The 25,909-nt window shown below is 43.2% G+C and overlaps 1 protein-coding gene across 3 annotated transcripts in view; it reads left to right on the top strand.

Moving 5' to 3' along the window:
* The window catches only part of LOC133551501 (MLX-interacting protein), a 61,323-nt gene that overhangs the window by 12,526 nt on the left and 22,888 nt on the right, over positions 1 to 25,909 (top strand). For all 3 annotated transcript variants that reach the window (XM_061898263.1, XM_061898264.1, XM_061898262.1), the window contains exons 3-11: positions 250 to 332; positions 419 to 508; positions 630 to 671; positions 5,338 to 5,506; positions 10,343 to 10,423; positions 17,953 to 18,083; positions 18,272 to 18,836; positions 18,903 to 18,976; positions 23,613 to 23,811. In XM_061898263.1, the coding sequence (XP_061754247.1) occupies positions 250 to 332; positions 419 to 508; positions 630 to 671; positions 5,338 to 5,506; positions 10,343 to 10,423; positions 17,953 to 18,083; positions 18,272 to 18,836; positions 18,903 to 18,976; positions 23,613 to 23,811 (1,434 nt within the window). The remainder of the gene's footprint in view (positions 1 to 249; positions 333 to 418; positions 509 to 629; positions 672 to 5,337; positions 5,507 to 10,342; positions 10,424 to 17,952; positions 18,084 to 18,271; positions 18,837 to 18,902; positions 18,977 to 23,612; positions 23,812 to 25,909) is intronic.

The raw sequence follows: 25,909 nt of genomic DNA, 5'->3' as shown, positions 1-25,909 counted from the left end.
AGTATATTACAGTTTACTACAGTACACTATCATACAGGACTGTACACTCCTGTATGCTACAGTATACTACTGTATACAAAAGTATAATACTGTACATTACCTTGCACAACTCTACACTACTGTATGCTACAGTATATTACTGTAAACTACCTTACACTGCAGTATACTACTGTATACAAAAGTGCACTACTGTACATTACCTTACACGACTGTGCACCACTGTATACTACTGTACGTGTGCTATGCCAGATGTGGAGAAGAGGAAGAATCCAGTTTGTGGTTTTGTTACCCCGTTGGAAGGATCTGAAGCAGATGCGCACAGAAAGCCTGAAGTCAGTGAAATGTTTTGTGTTGTTGTTTTACTCCTAAGGCATAATGAGAAGTACGGAGCTAACACATGATTGGTCAATCCAAACAGGCCATTGTTCTCGAGGGCAGTTACTGGAAGCGGCGGATTGAAGTCGTCATCAACGAGTACCACAAGTGGAGGATATACTACAAGAAGAGAGTACGTTTTCATGTATTTAAATTTATTTTAACATTTTTAACCTCTCTTTTTCTTGTACATGATTGAAATATTGATAGTATGTTGATTAATGGCAGTTTTCTTCTTCTTTCTTTTCTTGCAGCTTCAGAGAGAGAAGGATGGCACTTTATCAACCCTACAAGAGGTATGACAAATTATTTTACCTTAAGTAAACTTACTGAAGCAATACAATACAACTAAGAAGACAAATAACACACATTGTCCATTTTACTCATAAATTAATGCACAATTATTGAAGTTATCAAAAAAATAGGACTTTGATCTTACTTTCAATTGGAATGTAACGATAAACTCCTGACAGTATTACTGTTTAAAATTAAAATGAAGGTAAAACTGTGATTGATGATCAACTCGCACACTTGTGATACTACTCACTTACTACAGAAGCAAGCAGGCGCTAACTCACCAGTTAGCTAACATGCTTACATGAAAACAAGAGACTTTAACGTATTCCCCCATTAGGAAACAGTATACTACAAAATAAACACATTACGGCCAGAACAACTAAAATATTTAGTTGTGTACATTGACCCTACATGCTCTACTCTCAGCGCAGAATTACAGACCTATAAATATGAATAGAAATGTGACGCAGTGTCTACAACAGGAAGTGAACACGCGTGATGTTACATAAATAGGAAGCGAGCGCCCAACGCCGGTTTTTCCATCTTCATTTGAAAAAAAAAAAACCCCACTAGAACCTTTACAAATTAAAATAAAATAATATTAACATATTTAAACACTCAAATAAAAAATAAAATGGGTCTTAAGAAGCCATCCATTCATCCATTTTCTACTGCTTATTTTCCTTTTGGGGTCACGGGGGGGCGCTGGTGCCTATCTCAGCTACAATCAGACGGAAGGCGGTGTACACCCTGGACAAGTCGCCACCTCATCGCAGGGCCAACACAGATAGACAGACAACATTCACACTCACATTCACACACTAGCTATTTTATATTTATTCTGCCAGGAAAGTATGCTGTGTGTATTTATTTTAGTTAATCTTTTACATAAAACTTGGTTAAAAGATCTTAGTGTGTGTATAATGACCAAATTTAACAATAGAATGATAATAATAGCCGTGGTATTTTGGTCACGGTAACTGTGATATGAAATGTTCATATTGTTACATCCCTACTTTCAGCAACCCTAACCTGATAATAGCAGGGTTATTAGTTCCTCCAGGGACTTTTTAGTGTGATTGTTGTAAAGAGTTGTGATGTTTAAGGCCTATTCTGCCTCAATATTGGAATGTTTGATTGGTCACACAAAACATTGGGACATGTGATAGTTCATACAAAATGTATGATTGTCCACACAAAATATTGCAATGTATGATAGTCCTTGCAAAGTTTATGGTCATCCATACACCATACAAAATACGAAATATATGAATGAATGAATGATCTTTATTGTCATTGTGCATGTACAGGTACAGGTCCAAAGAAATTTAGGTTGCTTCCCTGAGGTGCTTTGCATTAAAAAAAAAAAGAAGAAACCACACAATATACAGAAACAACACCATATACACAATATGCAATATACAATATGGCCTAAGAACACTCTAAGAGGCAGTGTAAAAAAACGAGACAATAAAATGTATAAAGTGACTGGTAAAACTGACTAGAGAGGAGTAATGCTGATTCCCAGTGTGCTGAGGGGGTGGGAGTCAGTATTTCTCCCTCCTATGCTGTGCAGTCTTTTTATTGTGGATTAAGTATGTAAATAAATATGGTAAATATTGTCCAGTTGGCATGTAACCACTGATTGCACAGTCCCGGATTGTGATTGACCGGTGGCTTCCTCATGTTGCACATGAGGGAGTTTTTATTTATTTATTTATTTATTTATTTTTTTTACATTCCATCTGCGTTTAGTGCAGTTATGGCCCATGGGTAGAAACTATTCTTGAGTCTATTTGTGCGGGTTCGCATGGTTCTGAAACGTCTGCCGGAAGACCCTAAATGACCCTTCATACAAAATATTGGAAGGTCTGATTATCCATACAAATTAAGTGACTGTCCATACAAAATATTTTAACTTCATGATCGCCCAGCAAGTGTTCCATTTTAGTCAGGTAACTGAAGAAAACGCTGACGGAAAAAAGAAGTCATTAATGACTTGCGTCATGGTCCAACGTGTGGGCACGTGTGCATGTAAATTGAAATCAGCAATAATAAACCCCCTGCACATTTTGAGACCTCCTTTATTTGGCAGGAAATAGCTGCAGAATTTAATGTCATTTAATCAAATTTGACCTACTTCCCGTAGTGCTTTATGACAAAAATGATCTGCGGCTTCAGCAGTGATGTCAGCTTGCAGAAGCAATCGAAAAATGAGAAGAGAAAGAGGCATAAGATAGGTGTTCAATTCACAATGATACACTTGCATGGATAGTAATAGATCAAGTATGGAAACTAACTGATCAACTGTGAAAATTAACTGAACAAGTACATTGGAAGTAACTGTTTAAGTTTGGAAATTAACTGATCAACTACGGAAACGAACCGATAAAGTACGGAATTGAACTGATTAAGTACAGAAACTAACTGATCATGTAGGGAAACTCACTAAGCAAGCACAGGGATACTAACTGATCAAGAATAGGAACTAACTAATCAAGTACACAGAAACTAACTAAGCAAACACAAGAACTATTTGCTTGTGTACGAAAACTAACTGATCATGTATAGCAAATAAAGGATCAAGAACGGAAGTTAACTGATCAAGTACATGGAAACTAACTGATCAAGTACGGAAACTAACTGAGCAAGTACAGGGCTACTAACTGATCAAGAACAGAAACTAACTAATCAAGTACACAAAAACTAACTAAGCAGGCACAAGAACTAACTGCTTGTGTACAAAAACTAACTGATGAAGTATAGAAACTTAAAGGGGAACATATCACCAGACCTATGTAAGCGTCAATATATACCTTGATGTTGCGGAAAAAAGACCATATGTTTTTTTTAACCGATTTCTAAACTCTAAAAGGGTGAATTTGGCGATTTAAACGCCTTTCAATTGTTTGCTGTCGGAGCAATGGCCTTTCACCCGTGACGTCACAACAGGAAGAAATCCGCCATTTTCTCAAACACATTACACACACCATGTCAAATCAGCTCTGTTATTTTCCGTTTTTTAGACTGTTTTCTGTACCTTGGAGACATTATGCCTCGTCGGTGGGTTGTCGGAGGGTGTAACAACACGAACAGAGAGGGATTCAAGTTGACTTATGTGGCGTGTGCTAATCATTTATATCAATGGTCACGGCATGCTAATCGATGCTAACATGCTATTTAGGCTTGCTGCATGTACATATTGCATCAGTATGCCTCATTTGTAGCTATATTTGCATCCAGCCTTTCCCTCCACCCACATTTTATGCCAAACAAACACATACCAATCGACAGATTCAAGTTGCACCAGTGGTCAAAAGATGCGAAAGTCCCTCGTTTGTTCTGCACACTTTACCGACGATAGCGATAAAGAGATGGTACAGAGATGTGTGGATATCCTGCGACACTCAAAGCAGATGCATTTCCAACGACAAAGTAAAAAAAAAAAAAAAAATTTGTGTGGTTACAATTAGCTTGAAAGTTTGCAGTACCTCACCGAGAACGACCAGCCATGCAAAAAACTCAAAAGTACTGTATAAAGAAAAAACAATGCAACTACTGCAAACATTAAATATGACGTTTGAGTAAAATATGTAGGTTCCTACTATGGAAAGATAAGTTACACAAAATTATTTGTCACTTTGTATGTAAGTGACAGCAGTATCGGATGATTTATGACACTATGCGCTGGTCCTTATGGGAAATGTGGTCTTCCTTCAGGCTAAATAATACTGCTTTGGTCAACTTGCGCTGCCAAAATCAACCAAAACCAAAAGTTCTTAAATGGGGCTTTAACAATCGGACTCAGAATCAAGATTTATTGGCCAAATATGTTTAGCACACAAGAAAAAAAGAAAAACACAAAGCTACCAAAGAACAATGTCAATCAACAACAACGTCTAAAAAAACTGATGAAAAAAATATGAATGGAATGCAAATAATGTATACCCAGGACATCCCTCAATAAAGGTAATCATCGGAAACAGGAAATTGCAAGTGCAACTACTTTTCTCCCTGAGGTGAGATGACGGTTTGTGTTGATGGGATTTTAGTTCTTCATCCTGTTCATCTGCACGTGAGGATGCCTGCTAGAATTAGGTCACGGACAAAGAAGTGACCTTCTTATTCAAATGGTGAGACGTAATTTAGCGTAATGATTGGGGCTTGTACTTTTCAATGTGTTAAAAAAAAGAAGGTAGTATGCCACGCACACTCCCACACAGTGATTTCTAACTGCGCACACACAGTGATTTCTAACTGCGCACACACGCAGTCCCTAGACAACAAAAAAAATAAATACGTCACAAAACCTTTTCTTTAAATGAGACCCCAGACTGAAGGAAGCCAACATTTTTCTCTGGGTTTCTATCTGGCTTTAGTCAAGAGGTTGGTATTGCACACTATTAAGATGCGAGATTTTGTTTCGTGTGTGAAAAGTTTGCTGTTGATTTACGCTGAAAAACCACTACAAATACCTGCTAAACTTGTTTGCATTTACAGATATAGTACTGTTGTTCAATATACATTGCATATTCCATAGAGCTGTTGTTAAAACAGTAGCCGCTATTCAAACTTTGTGACGTGTTGGCTTGTTTTTGGGAAGAGCCTTCTCGAGGCAAGACTTGAAATTCAAAAATAATTGTTGACGTATTCAATTTTCTGCAGGGCCAACTCTATCAGGTGGATAAATGGTCCAGTCAGATGTATTCACAACCTGAAGCTACGCCAGCCGACTCACACATGTTCAACTTGGACTTCCTTCTTTCCAATGTGTCCGACACGCTCTTCACAATGACCCAAAAGCCATGTCATTGGACCAGTGAGCGGCAAAATAGTGAGTACTGAATAGCTCTTAAATTGTTTGTGGTTTCAAAACCCTTTTATATGTAAAGTAATCTGTTCAAGAGTCAAACTGTCGTCATTGTAAAATGTGCCGTATATTGCTCTACATTTCCAGATTCTTAACTCATACAATAGAAGTAATTGTATTTGTTTTTTAAATTTATGTTTTATTGTCATAAAAAACACATTTGTAAAAGCAATATTAAAAAAATCTACATATTGTACAGTCTTTCCCAAGGAAATACAATACATTTGTGGCATTGGATTTCAAGGGCAGGAGAATTACACGATCATCTAATTTGCATAATTGTCAAAGGCTCTAACATCCATCCACCCATTTAATGATTTAAAAAAAATACAATTTTACACAAATCAGTAAAGGATGGGGGGTGGCGCCAAACATGTAATTATCGCCCAAAACACTAAGGGGCAGGTGCCTAAAAAGAGCAACTGCAGCTGTTGTTGACGAGATACTGTGTCCTTATTGTGGATATTGACGAATGACAACCACAACATGGACATCTTTGTTCCCGCTGGAACTATCCATAAATCCATTTTCTACCACTTGTCCCTTTCGGGGTTGCGGGGGGTTCTGGAGCCTATCTCAGCTGCATTCAGGCGGAAGGCGGCGTACACCCTGGACAAGTCGCCACCTCATGGCAGGGCCAACACAGACAGACAGACAACATTCACACACTAGGGCCAACTTAGTGTTGCCAATCAACCAACCCCAGGTCCATGTCTTTGGAGGTGGGAGGAAGCCGGAGTACCCAGAGGGAACCTTCACACTCACGGGTAGAACATGCAAGCTCCACATAGAATGACCCCGAGCCCGAGGATTGAACCCAGGACCTTCTTATTGTTTTATTATCCGCTGCCCGGATCATAATCGTTTAGTTTTTGACTCCCTCAGTTCCTGTTTTGAGCACCCCCCGGTTTGTGTTTTTAGTTGCAATGACTGCAGATTGTATTCACCTGCTTCCAAATAGTGTTAGGGACGCTCAATACTAAGCTACTTATTTCGCCACACTCAGTCTGTTTTTTGTTTATGTATAGTTTTACAGTTAAAATCCTTAAAATACAGTCATACTTTGCTCACACAGACACTTCATATATGCACACATCCACTCACACACACTCACATGCATACCTGAGGAGAGAGGTGCATTTGGGCTTTAACAACTCAAGGTTTACAGTATAGACATTATTAGAAAAAGTACCCAGATATTGTATATATCCATCCATCCTGCACTGGCTCAGGATCAGCAGAAGATCCAGACCATAGCAAGTCGGATGAATATTCCTCGGCATCAAGGAAGTGATCACTCGATCGCCTCCCGAGGACCTCTCCACCGTTCACACTTAAAAAAGAAGAAGAAAGTCCATTTTCGTGTCGCAAAAATTTTTGCAAATTTTTCTTTAAAAAGTAATTAAAAAAAAGCAAGTAACACGCGACAAAACATATCAAAAGTGACACAAAAAAACATTAGTAGTGTGGTAACTATACAAAAACAGAATAACATTGATGCAAAAGGAATAACACTACGAAAAAGATAAGGCGTTTTTTTAATGTCTATAAGTTATGATTGTAAAGTCTCCCAGGTTAGTTCCCATTTATTCATAGTTGTAAAGTTTATAAATGTTATTTTTTCAATAACCATTACGTTCACAAGTTAATTTAACCAGTTCCTGAAGTTCGGTGCAGATGAGGTTTTCCACTCTTTGAGAATGAGTCTTTTTGCCAAGACCATCCCGAGAAGTGAAGTGAAGTGAATTATATTTCTACAGCGCTTTTTCTCTAGTGACTCAAAGCGCTTTATATAGTGAAACCCAATATTTAATTTTTACATTCAAACCAGTGTGGGTGGCACTGGGAGCAGGTGGGTAAAGTGTCTTGCCCAAGGACACAACGGCAGTGACTAGGATGGCGGAAGCGGGAATCGAACCTGCAACCATCAAGTTGCTGACACGGCCGCTCTACCAACCGGCCTATACCGCCCCACAACACACAAGCAACACAGCTGTAATATATTTAGGAAGTTTTTGTGTTTCTGAAGACCACCCAAACAAGATTATATCCTTGTCAGGGACAAGTTTTCTCTGATATACCCCCCGAGTAAAAGAAGAAGATGCTGGACTAAAATGATTGAATAATTGGACATTCCCAAAACGAATGAGACAGTGATCCTTCAGCTGATTTACATTTATCACAAAATGGAGATGTTTCAGGATAAAATGTGTTTAATAAGACTTTGGAGTAATAGAAACGATGAATCACTTAGTCCGGTTTTCTTATTTGCTTTCATGCAACGAGTTACATCATTTCCCCTTTGGATTCCTGAGCTAGGCTATGTCTTAATATTTTCTTTTTAGCTATTCCGTTAGCTTCCCGTGCGTTCGGCAGGCTGTATTTTTTTATTTCTTGAATGATTTTTGGACATTAAATCATTTTCTTACCTACACACTGCATCCTGAGTTTCATCTGCATCTTGGGAGAATGGTCCACGCAGTAAAGAGTGACCCCGTCGTGATAGAAGAAAACCAGCATATTGTTCTTCCGCAGTGGCTTAGAAGAGCTTGACGAGGTACGTGGAGGGTGCTAAGAGTGATGAAAGCGGAGACGCTCTGCTATTCGTCGGAGAAGAGCAAGAACCTGATGTGGGGCACCAGAGGTTCGCTGATCACCACATCAATTCCATTTCGCCACATCGCCATTCCGGACGTATCAGCGAAGACGGAACCCTTCCAAGAAGGCTTTGCCTCGCTGTCAAAACGCACCGACCTCTCAAGCCGCTATCTTCCCCGTCTCCACCTGTCCCTGCTCCAAGGCGACTTCAAGTGCCAGCGCCACGTCTACCTCCGGTTCCTGCTCCACGGCTACCTCCAGTTTCTGCTCCACAGCTACCTCCTGTGCCAGATTCACTTCGCATGGCCGCCCCCTGTGTCTGCTCCAAGGCTGCCCCCTGTGCCAGCACCACAGCTAACTCCTGCACCAGCACCACGTACTGTCATGATCTGCTGCCTGGATCATGTTTGTTTAGTTTTTGACTACCTCTGTTCTTGTTTTGAGTACCCCTGGGTTTGTGTTTTTCGTTGCAATGACTGCAGATTGTTTTCACTTGCCTCTGATTAGTGTTCGGGATGCTCACCTGCTCGGGGCACTAATCAGAGAGCTACTTATTCCGGTTTCTCGCCACACACAGTCTGGTTTTCTTATTTGCTTTCATGCAACAAGTTACGTTGTTTACCCTTTGGATTCCTGAGCTGAGCTTTGCTTTGCCATACGATAGACCACTTTCACTCACACACTCATACACTAGGGCCAATTTAGTGTTGCAAATCAACCTATCCCCAGGTGCATGTCTTTGGAGGTGGGATGAAGCTGGAATACCCAGAGGGAACCCACGCAGTCACAGGGAGAACATACAAACTCCTCACAGAAAGATCCCGAACTCGGGATTGAACCCAGGACCTTTTTGTTGTGAGGCACATGCACTAACCCCTGTCCCATCTTGCTGCCCTGGAACTAATCATTCACAAACATTAGTTTACTTTTAATGGATGTTTTACTTACAAACCAGAAGAAAATACCTTTGTGAAGATGGACTGTGCAAATTCTCAACGAGTCGTGGCAGAGGACACTATTATTATTTGCAATGCTATTCGGCCAATCGGGACTTAGGAAAAAAGAGAGTTGTCATTTAGTTGTAAATAAACAAAACTGTTCAATGACAAAATACTGGTGTTAGAGTGTATGATGATGTTTAGAGTTCAAAGATGTTTGAAAGATTATTGACGGAGAAAATAAGTGTTGAGTGTGAGAGAAAAACACGTATATGCACGAGAAAGATTATATGTCCGAATTGAACCTGCAGCACAAGACTGGCAATAAAAGTTAAAAAGAGTGTCATAGTTTGTGACTTCCTCTGGATAACAAGAACACAATCCGCTGTAAAAAAAAAACGACACTAAATAAATACATAAATTAAGTTCCACCTGTGTTTCCACCAAAAACTACCCAGGCAGATTTAGTTCTTAAGGAACCTTTCAGAGTTCCTCCCTCGCTAGGTGGAACTTTTCCATGTGACCAGGAACCTTTTCGGGGGTGGGCTGTGCTGTCGAAAGCTGATTGGTTGAAAACAGTTTAGGGAGTAAAGTAATACCTTAGTGCATTATTTAAGCAGTACAATGATGCAGTAGTACAGTAGTACATTATTACAGTAGTATATTAGCACAGTAGTACAGTGAAGTGAAGTATATTTGTACCGTGCTTTTCTTTAGAGACTCAAAGCGCATTACATAGTGAAACCCATTACCTAAATCTTTAAACTAATTTAAACCAGTGTGGGTGGCACTGGAAACAACGATGGGTAAATTGTCTGGCCCAAGGAAACAGGATGGCAGAAGCAGGGATCGAACCTGCAACCTTCAAGTTGCTGCAACATTCGCTCTACCCACCAAGCCACGCCGCAATCCGACACACAGCGATTGTTGTCCATTTGCTCAAAATGTTGCATGTTTCTCTAACAGTAGTATTGTCATACAGTAGTAGTAGTACATCCTTTTTTTTCACCATTAGTACAGTAATATTGTATATGTGTTTTCGCCAAATATTGTTTTTATGGTTGCAACCCCCTGGAAAAAAGGGACATGTTGAAAATGAAAATGTCTCACAGGGGTAAGGTTGCATCGGTTCAACCTTTGTGGATTACATGAGCTAATTAGTTAGTGTTTATACATGATTGATACAATCATTGTTTGTGACTAATCACATGCATTAATGAATAAACACACCAATGTTTAAATCATAAATTGTCTTTCTCCTCAGATTACACGACTAATGCTGACATGATTCAGCCGGGCTTGACGCCTCTGCAGCCCAACTTGGACGACTTTATAGAAATACCAGGTATTTCCAGACATTTACATCTAAGGTCAAAATATTTCTTATGAAATTTGTGACATGTATATCTTCTGAGATGTTCAGAAATATTTGCACATACTTAAAGACTTAGACTTGGATTTAGACTTAGACTTAGACTTACTTTTATTGTCATTCAAATTTGAACTTTGAAGTACACATAAGAACGAAATTTTGTTGCATTAGCTCGTGGTAGTGCACGATAAAAGAGCAAAAAGGCACAGCTATAGATAAATAGATTACTGTACAGATAAATATATTGCACTGTTGTGTGTTATATTGTCTTTATATTCCAGCCAGTTAATCCATTTTTGGGAGGAATTGAGGGGTTAATTTTAATGCGTTCGATGCGTCTTACAGCCTTAGAGAATAAGCTGTTATAGAACCTGGAGGTTCTGCTACGGATGCTGCGGAACTTCTTTCTAAAGTCCAGCAGTGAAAGCAGTCTTTGGTGGGGGTGGGCGGAGTCTGCAGATTTTCTGAGCCCTGGTCAGGCAGCGGCTTTTTGCAATCTCCTGGACAGGAGGAAGAGGAGTCCTGATGATCTTTTCCGCCGTCCTCACCACTCCTGCAGAGACTTCAAGTTGGAGGCACTGCAGGCTCCAGTCCAGACAGAGATGCTGTTGGTCAGTAGGCTCCCTATAGTGCCTCTGTAGAATGTGGTGAGAGCGGGGAGAGGGAGCTGTGCTCTTTTCATCCGACGCAAAAAGTGCATCCGCTGCTCAGCTCTTTTTACAAGAGCTCCGGTGTGTAGGGACTAGATCATATTGTCAGTTGTCTGCACCCCCAGGAACTTGGTGCTGCTTACCATCTCCACCCCTGTGCCGTTGATGAAGACTGGAGTGTGGTTGGACTGGTGGTTCTGAAGTCGACGATGATTACCTTGGTCTTGTCGACGTTCAGGACCAGATTGTTGGTTCTGCACCAGTCAACCATATTTTTCACCTCCTCCCTGTAGTCCATGTCGTTTTTGTCACGGATGAGGCCCACTATTGTTGTGTCGTCCGCATACTTCACAATGTGGTTAGTAGTGGACCTGGCGTAGCAGTCATGGGTCATCAACGTGAACAGCAGCGGACTCAGGACGCAGCCCTTGGGGGAACCGGTGCTCAGGGAGATGGCACTGGAGGTGTTGTTGCCCACTCTCACAGACTGGGGTGTCTGTGAGGAAGTCAAGCAACCAGTTGCATAGAGGGGTACTGAATCCTAGGAGGGCCAGTTTGCTCACCAAGTGCTGCCGGATGATGGTGTTGAACGCCGAGCTGAAGTCCAGAAACAACATCCGCACGTTTGTGTCATTTCCTTCCAGATGTTCTAAGCTCAGGTGGAGTGCAGAGGAGATGGCGCCCTCTGTGGCGCAGTTAGGGCGATAAGAAAACTGGTATAGGTCGAATGTGGGGGGAAGTCTGGAGACAAGGTTTTGCTTTACCAGCCTCTCGAAGCACTTCATTATGATGGGGGTGAGTGCCACGGTGCGATAATCATTTAGGGAGGAGAATTGTGGGTTTTTTAGGCACTGGAATGATTATGGCCGTCTTAAAACATAATGGTACCACATCTGGGTCAGCAAGGTGTTGAAGATGTCTGTGAGGACCCCAGCCAGCTGGTCTGCACATCCCTTAAGCACCCTGCGAGGAATGTCATCTGGTCCTGCTGCTTTCCGGGGTTTCACTCTCCTCAGGGTTTTCCGGACATCCGCTGTGTCCAGGTTGAGCGGCTGCTCATCAGGGCGAGGGATGGATTTCCTCACAGGACTGGTGTTAAGTGCCTCAAACCTTGCAAAGTGGTTGTTTAGGTCGTTAAGGAATCTGATGCTGTTGTCACAGGGACGGGGGGAAGCTTTATAGTCCATGATGACATGTATGCCCTGCCACATTCGTCTAGTGTTTGCGGGGTTCTCAAAGAAGTCCTGCACTTTCTGACTGTGAGCACGCTTTGCAACCCTAATGGCAAGGTTCAGGTAAGCTCTGGCTGTTTTAAGTGCTACCATGTCGCTCGATTTAAAAGACTTGTTCAAAGGCTTCAGCATTGCACGTACCTCACTGTTCATCCAGGGTTTCTCGTTGGCCCGTGTGGGGATGTTCTTTATCACACTAACATCCTCCATGCACTTCTGAATGTATGCGGACACAGACTCTGCATACTCCTCCACACATGTGTGCTGATTGTCAGTGGGAGCTGCTTTGAACATGTCCCAGTCTGTGGTTTCGAAGCAGTCTTGTAATGCTTCCATTGCTCCCTCTGGCCAAGTCCTCATCTGCTTCACTGTAGCTTGCTTTCTGATCAGCAGGGGCTTGTATGCAGGAATTAGCATCACGGATAGATGGTCTGAGGAGCCGAGGTGGGGGGCGGGGTACAACTTTGAACGCGTGCTTAATATTGCTGTACACCATGTCCAGCGTGATTCCACCCCTGGTTTCAAAATTCACATATTGATGGAAATGGGGGAACACAGTTTTCATGTTAGCTTGATTTAAGTCCCCTGCCACGATGAAAACTCCCTCTGGATGTGTATATTGCAGTTAATTGACAGAGCAGTACAAAGCATTCAAGGCTTGTTTGATGTTAGCGCTGGAAGGAATGTACACTGCTGTAAAGATCATAGCACTGAATTCCCGGGGTAAATAAAATGGCCGGCATTTTATTGATAATAGTTCTACATCAGGAGATCAGTGACATGAGACTATATTCCCATTGTTGCACCAGTTGATGTATGTGCAAACACCACAGCCTCGGGATTTACCAGTGAGAGTGCTGCTCCTATCCGACTGAAACATTGTTAGCCCCTCGATGCTAACTGTCTCGTCCAGAACGGATGGTTTCAGCCACATTTGTGAGAAATATGGCGCAGCAGTCCCTCATCTCCTACTCAAAGCCCGCATGGTCATCGAGTGTGCGTTTTGACGACTGAAGGCACGCTTTGGTTCATTGTGCCGCCCCATGGACATTAACAAGACTGAACTACCAATTGTTGTGTATGCTAGTTTTGTACTCCATAGCTACTGTGAAGCCATGAAGGAGCCGCTGAACGAGCAGTCATTGGTTTCCGCCGTCGAGTAAGCTTTGTTTGCAGTGTAAGCAACACTGCAAACAAAGCCCATCAAACTATTTACAATGTAGTAAAGTGCAGTTTTTCAGACTGAAGAGAAGTGCACAGCAAATTGTTTAAAAATTAAACTACACAACTTCACAGGGACGTAAAGTCATCTAATGGAGAGCTCGGAGCAGATGGATGTTCAGATGGATGTTCATATGGACTACTTGGTGAATAGATAGGCCTGTAGTGTTGTGGTGTAGTCAGTGGTAAGGGTGGGTGTCTTGAGTAATGTCCATTGTTAGGGTTGTATGTTGATGAATGTGTCTGTGAGGTTGGGTGGTTGTACAGGCTGGAGGCTTGTTCGACGGTAGTCAAGGGTATGTGATGTGCCTCACCAACAGTTCCATGTTTGAGGTGATACGGTCCATACTTTGCCAAAAAATCCAGTCCGTCTCTTCCTGTTGTCGGTAGAACTGCCGTTTGAGCTCAAAGTCCTATTGAGCTATGGATGAGGAAGTTAACCTCTTTTGAAGTCTCCAGTTGCCCAGCTCGTTATCAAGACGTTGCTTACGACTCTGTGAAGACGATGAACTCCCTTCAGCCGAGGTGCTGGAAGGTTGCGGGGATCCGTCAAGACCAGGAACGGATGTCTCTCCGTTCTGTCAGTGCCTCATGAACAGCCAACTGCTCCCAGCATCGTAGTTCCGTTCTGCTGGAGAGAGGCATCTGAAAAAGAAGGCACATGGGTGTAGCAACTTATCCAACCCGGAGCGCTGGGAGAGTACCACCCAGATACTGAAATCAGTATCGAACACATTGTCCGATTCGGGGTGGATGACAATAAGGGTCACACTGGCCTCTTTGGTCCACTGAAAAAGAGAGAGTGTAGAACTGATGGCATGAAGAGGAGCATCAACCTTGCTAAAGTCCCAAATTAAGCGCTGGTAGAATCCAGCAAATCATAGGAAGTGCCTTAGTTCCGTACGGGTGGTGGGTTGGGACCAATCCATCACGGCCTCAACCTGCCCTTTCTCGATGATGTAGCCCAGGAAACCCAACGAAGGAGAGTGAAACTCACACTTCTCAGCCTTCACAAAAAGGTGGTTCTCAAGTAGGCGTTGTAGTACCAGACAGACATGCTGTTGGTGCTCCTGCAGGTTCTGTGAAAAGACAAGAATATCATCAAGGTAGACTACCACAAATCGATCCAGCATGTTCTGCAGAATGTCGTTGACTAATGCCTGCAAGACAGCCGGGGCGTTTGTTAGTCCAAATGGCATGACCTTATACTCAAAGTGACCCAGATGCGTGTTGAATGCTGTCTTCCATTCATCTTCCTCGCTGATTCATACGAGGTGGTATGCATTTCGGTTGTCAAGTTTACTAAAAATGGTCGCAGGTGGGAGGGGCACGAAGGAAGCGCTCAGGAGGGGTAGAGAATATTTTTTCTTCACCGTGATGTTGTTCAGTTGACGGTAGTCAATAGATAAATAGATAGATAGTACTTTATTGATTCCTTCAGGAAAATTAAAATTCCAGCAGCAGTGTACAGAGTTGAGATCAATTTAAATAAAAGTAAAAAGTAAATAATGGGGGTTTAAATGGAAACAAAATGGAGAAATATTACAATAAGAATACAAACTAAAAAGCAACAATGGGAATAAAAATATAACAGTAAAATAAGAATATAACAAGACAAAGTAGGCAGTAGTGACCATGTTATGAAAATGTATTGCACTGTTATTGTTTTGCATCCCCTGTCATCCTAGTACCCCCCGCCCCCGCCCCAGAGAGGAGTTGTATAGTCTAATGGCGTGTGGGACAAAGGAGTTTTTGAGTCTATTAGTCCTGCACTTGGGATGAAGCAGTCTAGCACTGAACAGGCTCCTCTGGCTACTGATAACGCTATGCAGAGGGTGACTGGCATCATCCAGGATGCTCACTAGTTTGTCAACAGTCCTCTTCTCTGCCACCGTCACCAGTGTGTCCAGTTTCATTCCGATTGTAGAACCGGCCCGCCTGATCAGTTTCTCAAGTCTGGAGTTGTCCTTCTTAGATGTACTGACCCCCCGAGCACACTATCATGTAGAACAGAACACTGGCAACCACAGACTGGTAGCACATCCACAGGAGTTTTTTGCAGATATTGAAGGAGTGCAGTCTCCTGAGGAAGTACAGCCTGCTCTGTCCTTTCTTGTACTGATGGTCCGTGTCCGTGTCAATGCCGGGACGTAGCGAGCCGTACTTCTTGCCCACAAAGAAGAACCCTGCTGCCACCGGGGACTTCGAGGGGATGATGATGCGGGTGGTGGGGGAGTCCGAAATGTATTCCTGCATGGCCTGTTTCTCGGGTAGGGAAACATTGTATAGCCGGTAGAGCCTATGCTAGGCGTGACCTGCCAAGCTGCAAAAGCTCCTCCATTCTGGCCGGCACGGGGGGAGATATAGGTCGGTACATGCCGGCTTGGTTAGCTGGGCGAGCGTTGAAGACAGGAGTGGAGTTTAAGGAAGTCCATGCCACCACGAATGCTGGTCTGGCGTCTATGTTGTGGGCCCGTGGGCTCGTTCTGTGTCTCACTCAATCAGCTTTTGATCCATCTGGAGCACCAGCACGATGAGGTCCTAGTAAGACGCTCGTCGATCCAGCAATAAGATGTCCTTTATGGCCTCGCTGAGTCGCCGCCAACACACGATACATGGCTGCCATTTGCTGTCGGCCGCCAGTGTCCAAAACTCAAGACGACGGAGCGGGATCCCTGCTGAATGGAATGGAAACGGGCGGCGGCGGTTCCCCATCCACAGGGTAGTCAAAAACGGCCCTAGATTCCAAGCAGTAGGCAGGATAGTAGGTGCTCAGCCCATTGTTCCAGGCAACTGCTGCTGTGACCCACCTAAGAGCCCTACCTGCAAGGAGTGACAAAACAATGCATTCTTGGCTGCATCAGATGCGTAACAAGAAAGCTGGTGTTTGAAAATTAGCTCACATTGGACTAAAAATCTAAGTTGAAAGTCCCCCTCAAAGCGTCTGGGGTTGGCAATCTTCGCTTCCCAGACATGAGGGGTTTACAGGGAGCGGCTGCCACCAAAAAACCCGGTCCGGGCAGGGGAAGACGGTATGCTCGGGATAATAGTGTTCATTCTAGCCAGTAGGTTGGTGAAGGCAGCCTCAAGCTTGTTCTCCAGTGTCCAAAAATGCTCTCTGTGCTGCTGGAGTACCGTGTGCATAGCCAAGAATTCAGGGGTTGTGGGGGGTCGGGAAGGGAACGTGGATCTCACTCTGCCACTGCCGTCTTGTTCTGAAATGGCCCGAACGTACTGTAAAGGCAGAGACGTCTTTTAGCCTTAGGCGTATTTATTAGCACAAGTGAATGACGTTTGTAAGTAAAACAAATACGTGGTTTTTGACTAGGTGATGCGTTCAACTGGTGGGTATTACCATACATTGTTGAAGGTGCGTGTTGTGAGAGATACGGAAGTTCATAAGGGGCAAAGTAGCCTCGGAGGTCCGTGGGCACGCAAGAGGTCAAGGGCAGGAGCGAGGCGTCAGAGTCCATGTCCAGGCGAGATGTCGAGATCTGGGAAGGCAGCAAGAAGACCAGAGGGAATCTGGGGAGACGAGACACAGCTCAAATCCAGGGAACGAAGAGGAGCTGCAGGATGAAAACACTGGACAAAACACAGAGAGCAATGAGGAGGGGAAACACAGAGAGAGAGTAGGCAAATGAAAAGGAGCTAGAGACGTGGGCTTACTGAACTATACAAGTAGATACATTCTGGCACTGGAACGCAGCACACGCTGTTTTAAGTCAGACGTCGAGCGCTCATCAGCGGCAGGTCGGTAGATTGCAGCGGCGCGGCCGCAGCAGTAGAGGTACGCTCGTGGGCACACGCTCAGAGGAGCGTGTGCCCATGAGCGTGTGGCAGCAGGTGCTTGAGCCGTAACAAGTGACAGTTGTTCAGATAATAATTGTTCAAGGAAAAAAACAATATTCCTGCTTGTTGTACATTCCATTGACAGAATTCAATTCACATTTTTTTGTCACAAAGCTTAACCTGTCAAATAATAATTATACAGTACACCTTAATAAGTTAGTGTTTGATTTTTTTTGTTTTATTGGATTCACACTGTTATGAAATATGTTGTGTGTAATTATTATTATTAATGATTTCAAGATCACTAATAATTTGACTTTTACTTGGCTCCTCAATAAGTGTTAGTGCTGAAATGTAGATATCTATCCATCCATCCATTTTTTAACTGCTTGTCCCTTTTGGGGTTGCGGGGGGCGCTGGAACCTATGCCGAATGCCTGAATGCTGCAAATATGTTGTGGATAATTGAATATCAAGTAAGATGACAGATGGCAATATAAAGCACAAACAGCATCCATCACAGTAAGGTTCAAAAGCATTATTAATATGTAAGTGGTTAGAATAATAAGTGCTAAAATAACAATTTGAATATATGTTTGTTTTTACAGACATCTTTATGAACTATCTTGGCCCAACATACGAGCAGACGACAGCTTTTGCTGACTCAGGCTTTTTTGAAAGTTCATTTGTCCCTCCCATACACACCTCTCAGCTGCTCATTGACACCCAATCTACTCAGGTAATATCTATCTATCTATCTATCTATCTATCTATCTATCTATCTATCTATCTATCTATCTATCTATCTCGTATGTAATCACAGTACTAGTATGTTCTATCTATATGTACTAGTATGTTATATCTTAGTCTGTACTAGCAGTACTAATCTTTACTCGCAGTACTTGTATGTGTTGTTGTCCTTGGCAGGCTGATCCGGTCCAATTTTCATCATTTTCTCCTCAAAGCGCGACGAGCAGATTTAGTCAGGACATCAACAAATTCCACTCATCCAGTTTGTCTTCATATGGGACGTATGGAGAGTCTTCACACGCTGATCCTTTGGTTTCAGAGCAGACTACCAGTGTTGATCATGTGGTCTCCACAACAATCCCTTTTTTCTGCCCACTTCCCTGCCACAAGATGGGCTATCACCCAGCAGCCTCCAACGTGACCCCGACTGTCATTACTCACACCGCCTCCACCATGGAGAGCACTCAGCATGCCCACAGCTACCCTCATCCGGAGCACACATACCCGCAGCTTCCGTGCCAGTCTATCAGCTACCCGTCCGTCATGTCAGGTCCGGTCCATACTGTCCAGCCGTCTGCTGTTGCACCCAGCTGCTTTTCAGCATCAGAACAAATGGCGACCACAGAAATGAGCTGGAAGCACAAGCAAAAGAGAGCAGGACTGAGGACAGTTGGTCATCCTGGAGGTCTTTCATACCACCCGCTGGCACCCACTAGCTGCCTGGCTAAGCTGCTGTCCACAGGTGCCCTTCAGCTCGTGTTTGTTCGCCGGCACACCACATGACTAAACTGTTGATTTGTGCTTTCAGGGAAATCACCTGTGGGTTTACAAAGCAGCCATGTAGCAGTCAAAGGTCGGAGGTCATCATCTCCCAGTTCTTTGGTAAGCAGTAACGCAATCAGTAATTTATTCAGAAATGGATCCTTTGTTCAGTATGAGTTCAGTTCCGCTTGAAATTATTTGCATTCAGTTTATAGCAGACCTGGGCAACTGGCCCTCGAGTTGTATGTTAAATGGGAACTGCACTTTTTAGGAATTTTGCCTATCATTCATAATCGTTATGAGAGACAACAATAATAATAATAATAACTTAGATTTATATCGCGCTTTTCTAAACACTCAAAGCGCTCACAGAGAAGTGGGACTCATCATTCATTCACACCTGGTGGTGGTAAGCTACATCAGTAGCCACAGCTGCCCTGGGGTAGAATGACGGAAGCGTGGCTGCCAGTTTGCGCCTACGGCCCCTCCGACCACCACCTGTCATTCATTCATTATTCATTCACCAGTGTAAGCGGCACCGGGGGCAAAGGGTGAAGTGTCCTTCCCAAGGACACAACGGCAGCTATTTTTGGATGTCAATAGGTGGGAAGCGAACCTGCAACCCTCAGGTTTCTGGCCGGCCGCTCTACCCACTATGCCATGCCGCCCCAACACACACGTCTTTAAAAAAAAAAAAAGATTTTAAAGATGATAAAAAAAGGCTTGAAAAATATGGCAAATGGGAGTCACCGTTGTAGCCTTCAAAGCCCTCTAAAACAACTTCAAAACCCTCCAGCAACGTTTTATATACTGTTTATACACATTGCAAATATATTTATAATTTAGTAACAGACACGTTCATAATATTATATAATATATACAATATTTACGGTATTTTGATCATTTTAATTATTTCCGCGTCTGATTTGTTCCACGCATTGATTTCTGTTTCCATAGCAGCGCACGTCTGACTTCTGGCAACGATTGTGTTCCTACTTCCGGAATTAAACACAAGTGTGCTTTCCAATCATGGCAGACGTGGTAACATACAACAAAGACGACTATTTTTGGAAAAATTAGGATTCAAACCAAATATATACTGCTGCTGCTTCTTCTTCTTCGTTTGGATAAAGATGTTGATTAGAGGTGTAACCACTATACAGCTGGGCAAGTGTTTAACAGCCAACTGACCAAGCTCTCGTCCACAGCTGCCAGACCACGATTCCAATTAGGATGGCGGTATATGGGACAGGATGTTATCATGTGGTCTGCAGTCTGCTCCTCTGCACCACACTCACATGCCGCAGATGAAGCTATACCCTATTTGAACATAGTTGAGCGGAAGAGGCCGACGGCAGTACAAAGGCGATTAAGCCTTACCCAAGCAGGCCTGAGAAAGCATATACCCGGTGGTGATGTACTGGCCACAGAGATGTAATCATGGAGTCTGGAAGAGTTTTCCCGCCATTCCATGTTCCATTTGTAGTCCGCCCAATTTGCCACATTGCTGTTTGACTGATTAAAGTCATTTAGCAATTCCGATGCAGAAGGGACAAATGGGTGTCTCAATTTAAGCTGCCGGTGTCCTTTAAGTGGAGGAGACAGAAGCCGGTCGTGAAGAAGGTGCCCAGACTCTAGTGCTCGGCTTGCAAGAGACAGTGTGGCTCTCTTGCAACAAAGCTCAGATGGTTGAATACCTGCTAAGATGGAAATATTGTCCGTTGGTGTGGGACGCAAGCATCCAGTCACCAAACGCAATGTGTCGCTAATTGGCTTATTTATGACATGAATGTAACACTACAACGCAGTACTCAGCGGCAGAATGGACCATGGCAAGGGTGGCTGTACGAAGTATAACACCGCCAGCACCCCAGCTAGATCCAGTCAGTCGTCTCAAAAGCCGAACGCGGGTTGTTAGCTTTTTGGGCAGTGACTCCAGTTGTCGGTGAAACGTGAGTACCCTGTCCAACTTAATGCCGAGATATGTTGGTTATTAGTATTAGTGTCAGCCCTTATATGGACTATTTCAATGGTTAGAATCAGTGTGAATTTCCATCCATCCATCCATTTTCTACCGCTTATTCCCTTTCGGGGTCGCGGGGGGCGCTGGCGCCTATCTCAGCTACAATCGTGCGGAAGGCGGGGTACACCCTGGACAAGTCGCTACCTCATCCCAGGGCCAACACAGAAAGACAGACAACATTCACACTCACATTCACACACTAGGGCCAATTTAGTGTTTCCAATCAACCTATCCCCAGGTGCATGTCTTTGCATGTCCTCCCCGTGAATGCGTGGGTTCCCTCCGGGTACTCCGGCTTCCTCCCACTTCCAAAGTGTTAATTTTGACAGCAACATTTTATTTAGTTTTAGTCACAGTCTTTTGACTGAAATGTAATTTAGTTTCAGTCATAATTTAGTTATTTAAATTTTTTTTGTTTTAGTCTAGTTTTAGTTGACGAAATATCACAAGATTATAGTCGACGAAAACTACAGTGGATTTAGTCGACTAAAGGGTAATATGTAAACTTTCCCTTCAATTTCTGAAAGTCAAAGCAAAACAGTGGAAAAATCACCGATACAAGTCGTATTTTGATGAAAATCATGTCTCAAATTTAGTATTTCACGTGTAAGACGTGTAATAAACGGGATAACGTCGAGTGGGTTGTATGTTGTGGAAAATGCTTACCTGTGTGTGGATTTCGGGGTGATTCGACTGTAAATGTCGCTTCAAGTTTGTTGTGTTTTTCCCCATAATCCTCGCGCTGCATTTCTTACACTGCGTCTTGTTATCTTTGACGTCAAATATAAAATTTCCCCATATGTCCTCTTTCCTCTTTCTCCCCGGCGTTGACATGTTGTCTTCTGCAGCGCATTCAAACGCAAACTACGTTTACGTAACTTCCTTACCACGTCGCTCTGATTGGTTCTCTTCCCAACTCCTCCCGCCTCTTCCTAACGAAATGAGTTCCGATTGGATCTTGTCTCTAGCAGACATTTTCGTCTCGTTTTTATTCGTTGACGAATATGTCAATACACCTCGTCATCGTCTTAGTCCACGTAAATAATTTTTTATTTAGTTATTGTCTCGTTTTAGTCAGAAAAAAAAGGTTGTTGATGATAACTATGACGAAAATTTTTTGGCAACAAAATTAGAATCTGCGCTTTTCAGCGATATATGCGTTATAACTGTAATCTACGTCAGAACAAAGCAGACGAGGCAAGAAGCAGAGTGAGGCGGGTTTGTTTATGGCAGCTAGCTTAAGACGTGAGTTTCAGGGAGGGACACAGAAGCAGATTTTTACAACAAAGTTCTGTTTTGCACAAAAGTGATAGTATATACATTCTATTATGTGGATCTGTGAGTGTGTTTTTGTCCTTTGATTTCTTGTTTAGCCATGTTTGTTGCATATTTGTAGCATTTCACTTTACTGTAAAATATCGATCTTGAGACGATCATCTCGGGAAGTAAAGAGGAGAGATGTTCATGTTCTTAATTATCAGTGTTTTATCATTCATAGTTGATATTAATAATCCCACATTTTCTATTTTCAAGTTTGATTGATTGATTGAGAAGTTAATTGACATCTTAAAGAATTGAATCCATGTAATGCTTTAAAAGGGCAAATGGATTGCACAAAAAGCCAAAAAAGCTTGTTTCCATTGTGGTCCATTACATATTCATCCCATTTGATACATTCAATAATAAAATATATATAACCTGTAAAATGTATATACAAAAATTATGTTAAAAAAAAAACGGAACAGTTATGTTCTTATTCACAGTATACATGTCAGGTGATTTGAAAAACAATATATAAAAAAAACACGTTTTTTTTATTAATGTAAAACATTGTAGATTTCTATTCAGATTTTGAGGTGGTCTGTCATAATAGCATTCTACCATTCATATTGTGTTTGTATTTTGTGTTTAGCTTTTACACTTTTCTACGGCGTTTTTGAGGAGTTCCTTTCATTAAAGCTGAACAACATACGCATGTTTAAAGGATTCCTTAACAGAGGAACATACAGCAGAATCTTTGACGCTTATTACAGCTGAAACATTGTATCCAAAAACATTAGACACAGACAAAATCATAGTGCTTTGATTAAAGCTGAAAAACATACACGTTTAAAGTATTCCTTAACAGAGGAACATACAGCAGAATCTGTGACGCTTATTACAGCTAAAACATTGTGTCCAAAAACATTAGACACAGACAAACTCATAGTGCTATGTTAAAAATCAGAGATAAAAGAATAAGACTGTTGAATATTGTCACACAGTGACTCCTCTGTTACGCGGAAACATCCTGCTGTTATCATATATATATATATATATATATATATATATATATATATATATATATATATATATATAAATATAAATGGGGCCATGTATCGTGAGATTTTGAGCCAAAACCTCCTTCCATCAGTGAGAGCTTTGAATGTTTGACCAAATACTTATTTTCCACCATAATTTACAAATAAATACTTTAAAATTCCTACATTGTGAATTCCTGGATTTTTTTTCACATTCTTTCTCTCACAGTTGAAGTGTACCTATGATGAAAATTACAGACCTCTGTCATCATTTTAAGTGGGAGAACTTGCACAATCGTTGGCTGACTAAATACTTTTTTGCTCCGCTGTATATATATATGTTAAGTCTGCCTCAAGCCATGGTAGACTGGCTAAATAACTGGATCAGACCAGCTTCCTCCCTCAGGCTCCCTCCATTTTATCTCAACTACAGCATGGAAACCGTTGGCATGCTGAGTTTCCTGTGTTAAAACCTTCTGCATGGCGTCTTGGTGAAACACAGAGAAGATCACCCAAAGGCTCTGCCCTGCTACCTGATGACGCTGCTCACAGCAGCACAGCTCTTCTCATTCCCAAAACTGAGAACTTATCACCTGTCCAGGTGTATGGCACAGACAGGAGCAGTTTGCCAGGTACAGTATTTGCTGTTAAACTTCTTAGGGTCTTTGGTCACAGTGTTAGAGTTTAAAAAACTCTGGTTTGGACTCTCATCTAATTACATATTTTGTATTTAACAATATCAACTTTTTACACATGTACTTCTCATAAATGTTATTATATTGGGATTTATTCAGTTTGAATATTCACGATTTTTCCTACATGCAATACACTGGAACCTTTTTAAACAATGGTTCCTGAATCGAAATGTTCTTATAGTAAAGTTTCCCATAAGAAACAATGTAGACATGAATAATTGGTTGTAACCTCAACAAAGGTCCCCATTTTATATTAAAAAAGCACACTTTGAAGACTCTCTCTCTCTCTCTCTCTCTCTCTCTCTCTCTCTCTCTCTCTCTCTCTCTCTCTCTCTCTCTCTATATATATATATATATATATATATATATATATATATATATACATTTTCTTTCTAACCTGCTCAGTGGCCTAGTGCTCGAAGACCTTTATGAAGAAGAAAAAGCATGGACCCAGATTTCCCTCGCCCGGACGCGGGTCACCGGGGCCCCCCTCTGGAGCCAGGCCCGGAGGTGGGGCACGATGGCGAGCGCCTGGTGGCCGGGCCTGTTCCCATGGGGCCCGGCCGGGCACAGCCCGAAGAGGCAACGTGGGTCACCCCGCCAATGGGCTCACCACCCATAGCAGGGGCCATAGAGGTCGGGTGCAATGTGAGCTGGGCGGCAGCCGAAGGCAGGGCACTTGGCGGTCCGATCCTCGGCTACAGAAGCTAGCTCTTGGGACGTGGAACGTCACCTCACTGTAGGGGAAAGACCCTGAGCTAGTGCGCGAAGTGGAGAAGTTCCGGCTGGATATAGTCGGACTCACTTCGACGCACAGCAAGGGCTCTGGAACCACTTCTCTCGAGAGGGACTGGACCCTGTTTCACTCTGGCGTTGCCGACAGTGAGAGGCGACGGGCTGGGGTGGCAATTCTTGTTGCCCCCCGGCTCAAAGCCTGCACGTTGGAGTTCAACCCGGTGGACGAAAGGGTAGCCTCCCTCCGCCTTCGGGTGGGGGGACGGGTCCTGACTGTTGTTTGTGCTTACGCACCAAACAGCAGTTCAGAGTACCCACCCTTTTTGGGAACATTCGAGGGAGTACTGGAAAGTGCTCCCCCGGGTGATTCCCTTGTCCTACTGGGAGACTTCAACGCTCACGTTGGCAACGACAGTGAAACCTGGAGAGGCGTGATTGGGAAGAATGGCCGCCCGGATCTGAACCCGAGTGGTGTTTTGTTATTTGACTTTTGTACTCGTCACAGTTTGTCCATAACAAACACCATGTTCAAACATAAGGGTGTCCATATGTGCACTTGGCACCAGGACACCCTAGGCCGCAGTTCCATGATCGACTTTGTATTTGTGTCATCGGATTTGCGGCCTTATGTTTTGGACACTCGGGTGAAGAGAGGGGCGGAGCTTTCTACCGATCACCACCTGGTGGTGAGTTGGCTGCGATGGTGGGGGAGGATGCCGGACAGACCTGGGAGGTCCAAACGCATTGTGAGGGTCTGCTGGGAATGTCTGGCAGAGTCTCCTGTCAGAGAAAGTTTAAATTCCCACCTCTGGAGGAACTTTGCACATGTCACGAGGGAGGTGCTGGACATTGAGTCCGAGCGGACCATAGTTCCGCACCTCTATTGTCGAGGCGGCTGATCGGAGCTGTGGCCGCAAGGTAGTTGGTGCCTGTCGGGGCGGCAATCCTAAAACCCCTTGGTGGACACCAGCGGTGAGGGATGCCGTCAAGCTGAAGAAGGAGTCCTATCGGGTCCTTTTGGCTCATAGGACTCCGGAGGCAGTGGACAGGTACCGACAGGCCAAGTGGTGTGCAGCTTCAGCGGTCGCGGAGGCAAAAACTCGGACATGGGAGGAGTTCGGGGAAGCCATGGAAAACGACTTCCGGACGGCTTCGAAGCGATTCTGGACCACCGTCCGCAGCCTCAGGAAGGGGAAGCAGTGCACTATCAACACAGTGTATGGTGCGGATGGTGTTCTGCTGACCTCAACTGCGGATGTTGTGGATAGGTGGAAGGAATACTTCGAAGACCTCCTCAATC

This window comes from Nerophis ophidion, linkage group LG04 (genome assembly GCF_033978795.1).
Source record: "Nerophis ophidion isolate RoL-2023_Sa linkage group LG04, RoL_Noph_v1.0, whole genome shotgun sequence".
Classification (NCBI taxonomy): domain Eukaryota; kingdom Metazoa; phylum Chordata; class Actinopteri; order Syngnathiformes; family Syngnathidae; genus Nerophis; species Nerophis ophidion.
The sequence above is the reverse complement of the archived record's forward strand: the minus strand, read 5'-3'. Positions and strand labels throughout refer to the sequence as shown.